The sequence below is a fragment of the Myodes glareolus genome, chromosome 6 (assembly GCF_982192425.1).
Source record: "Myodes glareolus chromosome 6, mMyoGla1.1, whole genome shotgun sequence".
Taxonomy (NCBI): Eukaryota; Metazoa; Chordata; class Mammalia; order Rodentia; family Cricetidae; genus Myodes; species Myodes glareolus.
In genome coordinates this window covers 69,683,569-69,693,023 of record NC_142031.1, presented here as the reverse complement: position 1 = coordinate 69,693,023, position 9,455 = coordinate 69,683,569, and the positions used below count along the sequence as shown (strand labels likewise).

At 44.1% G+C, this 9,455-nt stretch overlaps 1 protein-coding gene across 2 annotated transcripts in view; it reads left to right on the top strand.

Annotated features, from left to right (window-relative positions):
- Positions 1 to 211: 211 nt before the first annotated feature.
- Fam13a (family with sequence similarity 13 member A) overlaps positions 212 to 9,455 on the top strand; it is a 90,753-nt gene continuing 81,509 nt past the window's right edge. The window contains exon 1 of one of the 2 annotated variants that reach the window (XM_048439635.3): positions 212 to 444. In XM_048439635.3, the coding sequence (XP_048295592.3) occupies positions 416 to 444 (29 nt within the window). In that variant the 5' untranslated portion in view covers positions 212 to 415. The remainder of the gene's footprint in view (positions 445 to 9,455) is intronic. The other variant, XM_048439634.3, reaches the window with a different exon arrangement.

Here is a 9,455-nt window from a genome sequence, read left to right as displayed (position 1 = left end):
CGCTGCCATTTATTGGTTGTTCTTCACAGACTGACAGGCTTGTCTGAAACCGCTCAGAGGAAAAGTTTCAGGTTACAGGGGCTTGCCAAGCCCACTGAGGATCGAGCTAAGCAGAGCGGGGTGGGGACAGGAGGAGGAGCGGGAGGAGCCGGAGCGGGAGGAGCAGCCAGAGGAGGAGCAGCCTTTCACACTCCGCTGCTCCTCCTCTGATTGGCTCCGGGTTTCAGCTGCTTCGCTGGAACAAAAGGTCAAAGTGGACTGCAGTGTAAATGTGGAGGCAGCCGATAAATATCCTTGCCTGCAGCTGGAGGTGGAGAGGCAGCGTCAGCTGCAGCAGGTTGTGTGTTCCGCGGATCCTGCACACCGGATTTGGCTGAAAGACATTGGGGGACCCCGTGCAGATTCGCACACGAGGATGGCGTGTGAAATCATGCCGCTGCGAAGGTAGTGTCCGCTGCTTATGCTGTTTGCTATTTTCTGGGCAGTGTACCACAGTACTCGGCCAGTGCTCGGCATCATTAGTAACAGGCTGCAAACCTTGCGGTCTGTTCTTTCCAGTGCTTTTTCCTTAGACCAGACAGAAACATTTAAAGAACGCACTGCTCTTTCGCTGACACTTCTGTCCAGAAGCGTGTGGTTGCTGAGTTCAGTTATATCCTTCTTTTAATGGAAGTCTATTTAGGCTATACCTCTGAAACTCGAAGCAAAGCAGGTTTGCATCAGAACTCAGTGGGCTTCTCAGGTCTCTAGACTGATAGAACACTTCCGTGGGCTCAATAGAGGTTCTCTAGGTAAGGACTTTCTCTCTTCACGTAGATTATAATCATGGGAATAATCGTTAAGGACAATGTCTCTCCTTGAATAATTCTAGGTAGACTCATAATCCAAATGACGCTGGAGGGGGAAGCGCTGTGTAAGAGTGGCTGAGCACAGGGTTCTGGCCCTGCTGCTGGGGAGTAATGAGAGTCTCTGGGTCCCATGGAAGTAACGAGAGGCAACTGTAAACAGCCCTGCCTGTTAGCAAGCACACTGCTGGTGAAGTAGACAGGAGTGCTGTGTCCTGGAGTGTAGGTGGAAGGTACCACAGTGATGCCTGAGCCCTGACCCCACAGAAAGTCTGAGTTCTTCAAGGTCACAGTTCATGGTTTGCAAACTCACTTTTATTAATCAAATGGTCACATTTTAATTGCAATTACTTTATGTACAGGGACATTCACCTTCCTATAAATGTCTCATTTACAGTTTTCTATGTAAAACGATAGTTTCAGAAATCAGATAATAAGGACAATTTATCAAAAAGAAAATCTAGACAATTGAATTTTTCGCTAAAAAGCCATGCTATACATATTTTGATTGTGCTTTAACAACATAAATATGATGAAAACTTTTTCTTTTTGTGGTAGGAAGGTTCCTAGGGACTGACAGTGGTGACCGCTAGTGTGGCCACTTTTCTTTTGCTCTCCTGATATATCCACTGCATTAGAAACTTGGTGTGGTGCTCAGAGTTCCTTTCTAGAGAAGTAATACTTTAATATAGAAGGAAGAACTGGATAGAGGAGTCTATGATTCTATATTAATTTGGTGGCAAAGTCCACATGCTTGAAGTTTCTAAGAGAACAAAAACTAATGTCCACTTTTTGGAATTTTAATGATGTCCAGTTTCAGAGTTGGGAACTTTTGTCTTTATGATGATGTCAGTCCTCAAGAGTTCTGCACAGGTTGTGTTTTAGATTAAAAAAAAATTAGCTATGACTAAACCCTGTTGCAGCTGCTTGCTAATAGAATGCCTGCTATGAAGACCAAGAAGAGCAATGTGATTTCCTGAAAATGATTTTACATTGTTGGTCACTACGTGAACCGAGTGCTATCTAAATTTGCATTGAAGAATGCTGAGTCATGACTTTTGTCCTCCAGTCACTGCAGCTCCCTGTGCAGTCAGGGTCCCACCACTTCCAACCTCAGAGGTTTGGTTTGACTGCCGGGCAGTCTTCGCTTTCAGTTTATTTCTGCTTTTGATTATAAGCTTCCTGGAGACAATGAGCAGGTGTGAGATGAGGCTTTCTGCACAAAGGTCCCTGCTGAGCCTAAGCGTTTACTCAGACACCCTTGGGCTCCTGCAGTGTTTCTTCGGCTCTCAGCCCAACATCTTTGGATGTGATACTCCATGCTTCTTACAGAAATGCTAAGCACTGCTGAGGATCTCATCCTCAGCCTGCCCAAAGGAGACAGTTTGTAGACTTGTGCAATGTTTCATCGTACCCGAGTGCTAGCAACTGACGAGATAAATAGGTAAAAGATCAGCTTTAAATAACAAGTAAAGAAATTCATGCTGAATATTTGCATTGGAAATATTGGTGTAAATTCTAGTTAATGATTATAGCTTGTAAAAAAACTATAGACAGCTGGTCCATGCAGTAATCTAACACTATACTGCCCAACATTGCCACATAGCATATTTAATATCGTGGCCTTATGAGAGGTATTCTTGTCAGTTTTGCCTGTTCAAAGAAAACTTACAACATTGTTTAATGTTTTCTCTCTGTTCAAACACTGCTGCCCTGCCAGTGATTGTGAGGTAATTAAGACACAAGTTCTGCTGTCCCACAGCAGTAAGGATGTGGAAGCATCACCAGACAATTGCAGTGCCATGTGGTGAATTCTGTAATACACAGCGTGATTAGGGTAATAACAGATGCACCCCGATGGATGTGCTTTACCCTGTATTTTATTCAACCTCATCTACGTGGCTGTTGTTATTAGAGCGCACACATGTTCTGCGATGCCTGCCTAACTTATAATTTGCACAGGTGACTTTTTAGCCTTCCTTCACATGCTGTGCCGAGGTGTGGAAGGTGTTTTGTGACTGCTAGTCTACAGCTGGGATGAGAAGGCACGCAAAGCTAAACACCTTGCTCCTCTCTCCGGTCTTCTGTTGTCCGTGACCTTTCCACATGGGCATCAGCGAAGGCTTTGCAGCGGCTGCCTGTTGAAGTTCTGTCTCTTTGTGAACTGCGCATCCCTAACAGTTCCTTCCAAATTACTTAAACTTGAGGTGGAGTCTTCTTAGATACTTCCAAGTGATCAAGCTGCCTCACAGTTTTTATGTTCTAAAGATGTTGTTTCTATCTGAATTATGTCAGGGAGGAGGCCTGCCGGTGCCTTTAGAGGTCAGGAAAGGGCATCAGCTCCCTGGAGCTAAAGTTACAGGTGACTGTGAGCTGGTAACTGGACCCCTCTCCTCTGCAACCTCTCCCCCAGTTATGTGTAAAACTTCTAAATATTTACATAGTTCTTACAGCTTGCAGTAAACGAGCTCACTTTATAGCCTTTCTGTCTCTGAAAAAGAGTCCCTGAAATAAATAATCTAAAGGGAGGGATTAAAGGGAAGAACTGTGTTAAGCACTGAAAAGAAAGTAAGATTTTCACCTTTGGTGACTAAGGAGGCTGCGTTTCATCAGATCCCAGGTCAGCTGACGACTCAGCTCTGTGTGATTCAAAGTCTTTCGGTGTTGCTTTCCCTGTGGTGTGTGACCCTGCAGGTGAGGATCTCTGCAGAGATATTTCTGCAGCTAGAACTCTGGTAGCAGACGAGGATGCACAGGCTTTGTCGTGAGGGCACCGCTTTGAGTTGCTCGAGTCCCTTTCACGTAGCCCCTAGCTCAGTTCATCTCCACCACGGACGATGTTAAAGACAAAGCTATGAGGGCGAGTGATTAATTTCGCCTCCTCTTTTAAATGCACTGGCGACTCCATGCTCCGGAAAACACCCGGTTCTTGTCTGTGTTTATTTAGTAGGTGAGAATCAGAGGCGGATAGTGTTTATATAGACTTCTTTTTCATCGCTTCATCCAGAAAATTATAATAGCTAATATATATTCTTGAATATTAATTATGTGATGGTGATGCCTGTAAGAATTCCAAATTCAGTGGACTTCAAAGAAGACTTAAAGCCCCATGATTAGTTAGCATGTACTGATGGTTCGATATCTCAAATTTCACTGGCGCTTCCCATCAGAGGAATTTAGCTGACTTGGAAATGTTGGCCTTAAGAATATCCTTCAGCAAACACCTCACCATTGACAAGGGAATGGCATCTGTGGTCACTGGTGAAAGCCTAGGCCATATGGACACCGAGACTCCTGAGCTGCTCTGCGGTGTTAGAGGGCCCTCTGCTGCTCATGGACGTGATGCCTGCCAGCACAGTACAAGGAGTTAAAAACTGTCTCCCTTCAGGCCTCTGTGGGTTGTGTTTCTGAATTTATCTCTTATTGACAATCTGGACTTTGTTTGAAAGTGACAATTTTAAAAGGAAATGAGACCTCTGTGGACTCTGTTGTTTCTGTGTAGTGCTTTCCTTGCCCAGAGAGCAGAGATGTTTGCAGTTGTTCATGTAAAGAAGATAATTTGGTCAGGCGTAGCGGTGCACACCTTTAATCCCAGAATTTAGGAGGTAGAGGCAAAAGGATCTCTGTGGGTTCGAGGCCAGCTGGTCTACATAGTGAGCTCCAGGGCAACCAAGGATTACCTATTAAGTGAGAACGTTTGACCTTTTCTCAAAAATACAAAGGAAAAAAACAAAAAGGTGAGATGAACTAAAGCAAGGATACTTTGTGTCCAGGAGACTGAGAAAGTGGAGGTGTTTGGTATCTTGAGCTGCTAGTTGTGCGAGCAGGAGGACCTAAGTTAGATCCCTCAGCACTCACGTTAAAGCAGGGCATGGCTGATGTATAGCTAGATCATATTTTGGTAATCCATTGCTTAGTTCTTGGACCTTTCCTCCTTTTCAGCCTAATGTTTAAATACTTACTTTTAACTTTATTTATCTATTTTGCTACTTTTGCAGTCTTATACACTTGTATAGTAAATTTGAGTCATATGCAGAAATAGCTTTAGGGAATTCGGAAAATATAGTCTCTTCTTTAGAACCAAAGGGATTCTTAGGGATTGTCTAAATCTCTTTAATTTCTCATGTGACTAAACCCAAACTCCTGGAAACAAAGTAGTTGCCTAGTCAAGTTCATAAAAACACATGTAAAATCCCTACCCGGATATCTAAATAAATGTCATTTATATACAAAGTTGATAATCACAGCGTGAGGGGAGATTAACGGCACAGTTGGGGGGGGGGCTGTTATTATCCAAAAGAGAAGCACACTAGCCAATAAAGGGAAGCATTCTGCTCCTTTTGTTCCCAGAAACATGGAAGTCTGTGGGATAGACACTCATTTATACCTGAGATCGAAAGTATGTCTGTGGCCAGAGATGATTCCCTAGGTAGGCATGAAGTAAGTGATCATTAAACACTTAAATTAGAGACCATAGGCAATATTGGTGGAAACATCAGAACTCTGTTCTCCACATAATTCTGAAGGGTTTCCATTACAAATGATAAAAATATTCTTGTGCCCAAATATTGTAAATAATGTATTCGGTTAATTGCTCTATACATATATAGCAATTTGGAAGGTTACTTCTATTAGAATACTCCAATATTTTACCTGACAAATAAGAAAGTTGTTTTTAGCTCATTTCCTACAACTGTTATAACTGTTGATTTAGGGAAAACAAAAGTATTTTTATATGGTTATCAAAATTTGAAGTTATCCTCTAGTTCCTTCTGTGTTAAAGGTGATTATGGCCTGCCATTTGGGGTTGTTTCTGCTTCATTGTGTTTAATGTGGGGCACTTAGACTCTCATTCCTAGCACAGCCGCACCTGCTTTGTGTTGAGAGAGAAGCTGTGCTGTCAACACGGGCAATCCAGGAGACTCACAGGGGCTGTGTTCCATTCGGGCTTCATTCATTCTCCTCAACAGACACCCCAAAACAGGATTCCTAATTCCAAATTGTATGAAGTGTTTTCGGAGTGCACAGCCTGATGGGAATGCCCTGGAGGAGATTACTGCATTCATTTTATGAGAAAAAACTGGCAGGTGGACTTTACTGGGACCAACTATATGTCCATACGCTTTAAAAGTTTTAAGTCACTCTCTTGAGCTATGTGTTTTTCTGGTACAGATTTGCCTGTTTGTCTTCAAATTTAATATTCCTTCCAAATTCCACATTGTCACCTTACGATCACACTCTAAAACCAGTTTGATTTCATCAACTTCAGATTTATAGCTGTCATTGCCAAATCATCGAATCCTGGCTCGCAGGGACAAAAACAACCATTTCTCAGCAAATCTTCCCAAAGCCAAGTTGTTTAGTCTCCGCTTGAGAAAGACGTGGGGGTGGGGACAGTGGGCCTGGTGAACTATAACTGTAGTTAAAAAAAAAAACAGGATAGATGGAAGCCTCAAAGATTGTTTTTATATTAAAGTAATTAAATAGAAATAGAGAGTGTGAGGGGTTGAGCGTTAAGTGGACCTGAGACTCCTAAGGGCTCGGTTTAGAAAGGATCAGATATAAGATCAAAACTCAGGAAACTTGACTCCAAGAACTAACTTGAAGGTCTGGGTAGATTTGCTCAAATCCCATCACATAAACAGAGCTAAAAGCGCAGCACAAATGGCAAAGGCGGTCAACAAAGCAAAGATGCAACCGAGTATCGCTGCACAGTCAAGGTGAAAATAACCCTGGAACAAAATTAGAAGCCTGACTCTGACCCGAACAGACCACTCTTCTACTCACACACTGCACAGACAGACAACTAATACACTCACTCACTGCACAAACCACTCACACCCTCATACACCCACACACTACACAGACCACTCATACACTCACACACACTCACTCACTGCACAAACCACTCACACACTCATACACCCACACACTACACAGGCCACTCATACGCTCACACACAACTCACATACTGCACAGACCACACACTGTGGTATTTGTAAATGACTTTTTAATTTTCATTTCACATTTAAAAAAAAAACCACAGGTAATTGGGAGCATGGGGACCATGGGAGAGGGTTGAAGGGGAAAGGAGAGGCAGGGAGGGGAGCAGAGAAAAATGTAGAGCTCAATAAAATCTATTTTAAAAAAAAGCACAGGTGCCCCTCTCCCGTGGGTACCACTGTCCCAGGTCACAGATGCTTCCTGTCCTCAGTGTTCGCCATCACATCACCACGTTGCTTCCCTGGGCCTCCAAAGCCCATTATCTTGTCATCCTGTGAGTAGTTCTCCTTCTAGCCATCCTCTTTTCCCCTATAATGGCGATGTGGCCCTCGGGATTCAGCATGGCTTATCTCACAAATCTCACCAAACCTAGCCGAGTTCACAGCGCTGCAGAGACCAAGGGTTAGAAACAGACTGTGCTGGCAGCATCTCGCCTTCACAGCTAATTAGCCCTCCTTGGACATGTTTATCTCGCCTGAAAGATCCGATCACTCATACTTTCCTCTGAGGATGTCTAGGGAGCGAAGAGGACAATGTGTACAAACTCTTAGCCCAAAAGCTTGGCCTGCGGGAAACTTTCAGTTGGCAGTAGTTGCCTATCCCTGCCTGTGAGTTCTGGGAGGGTTGCCATCATACTGCCTGTGTATCGTGGGCACATGTCAGGAGTTCTAGGAGACACTCGGGAAGTCTTTCCAAATGAGCACCCATGCAGGTGAGTGCGGAGCCCACATTCCCGCAGTTGCTAACCACCCTAAGCCCGTACAGAAGCCCAGCAGAGAGCTACCTGGACAGTCCTCCCCAGGAGGGAGCCGCTGCAGGAGGTGATGGGGAGAGGATGATTGGCGGTGCCACTGCACCTCTATCATTGTCCCCAAAACTACACGCAGAGCTTACCATGTGGGAGATTATATACCTAGAAAGGAAAACTCCCTTAGTCGGTCCTGGAAATTCTGTAAGTACAGTAAGTGTTGGAAGAAGTCAGTTCCTCTTCTTCCCTTCTCCTCTCTGAGGATATCTATCTGTTATTTTGTTTCAGTGACTAGACTTGAGTATATTTTACTTAATGACTAATGTTCTAAAAGTACTTCCCCATCAGCTAAGCCCACTGCTGCAAAGAGCCTGCTCCTGGGTTTTGCATTTTAATTTACTGCCCCACTGAGAGGCGCTTTCTATTGTTATTGCAGAATAACAGTGGCCATCACTTTCCAGTACAAGACCTCAATGGCACAGGAGATCTTCTAGCTACCTTGAAAATAAGTTTAAAATAAACCAAGTTGTTTTTTTTTTTTTAAGTTTCAAACAACCTTTGGATTTCCAGTGAGGTCAAATAGCTTTCTTTTCCTGTTCTCAAGCCAGAACAAACATTGGTGAGGCCCTACTCAAACAGCGCTTTGCCTGAACATATCCTCTTCTGGGTTCTGCACACATCACAGAGTACTGTTTACACTGCAGGTGTACTGAGAGGACTCACACCTCTAATCGTGCAGTCAGAGAAAAGACATTATTTTTTTTCCTTCAGTAAGTATGGTAGAAAACCCAGACTCTAGTGGCAATCCCATTAACTTTTGAATAGAAAAGAACAAGGTCATTGAAGGTAATCAGCATATGGATTCCTACACATGTTCTGATTGTCTAAACTGGTCTCACAAATGATAGTGTACATCTTAAAAATTGGTAACTAAAGCATTGTGTGAACTCTCGGCAAAGTTTTGATGCTGTTTCTATTCAACAGGCATTTACTGGACCCATCCACTGAATTAGGTACCTAGCTAGGTGCCCAGACACCTAGACAAAGACACATCCCCATAGTGAAACAAGCCCCATTGTGCTCCGTGCTCTTAAACAGCTGTGACCAGGGTGTGGGAACCTGGAGCTGAAGGAACAGTTCCCTTCCAGGGTCCTGGTAAAGCCTTCCCAGGTTAAATGGCCCTTGAGATAAGGCTCAGAGTATTTCCCAAGCAGAGAGAGGTGTGGAGTGGAAAGGAGGGGCAATGTGTGCAAAAGCAGAGGGTTACAGAGTCCAGCGAGAGACATTTATTGTAGAAGCATAGAGGCTTAGGCAGGAGGGACTTGATGTGTCAGGTTTCAGCTTTTGAATTGACGACAAATGCAGTGGGAAAGCAGAATGGGCGAACCGTCGTGCCCAGCAGGGACTGAGTATTACCACTATGGAAGAGTGTCACAGTGTACCTGGAAGGGCTGGATACAAGAGACATGGAGGGGCTTAGCATGGGGTTTGGTGCCAGACCAAAGATAGGGGAAAGGGATCAACTTTGAAGAGACCACTTGGCTTGTTAATGCGAACTAAATGCTGTAGCGAGTGTGAGCGCTCCTCTTGTGCTGTGGCTTCTAAACAAGTCTGGGAGAAAACACAGTGTCCAACCAGTTAGCAGGTGGCAGAGGCTTGCACACCTTCTAACCGGAAGGAGGGATGCAAAGGAAATGGAAGAGCAACTTTTACTTCCCCACTCCTGGAGAAGACTCCTGCAGCTAGCCTCAAACCACTCGGTTTCTTAGACATTGGAAGCTAGCTGTTTCTCACACAACCAGAGCTGAACAGAGTATGTGAGTGCACTTGGAATAGAATGAGACGATTCTTCGTTTCTT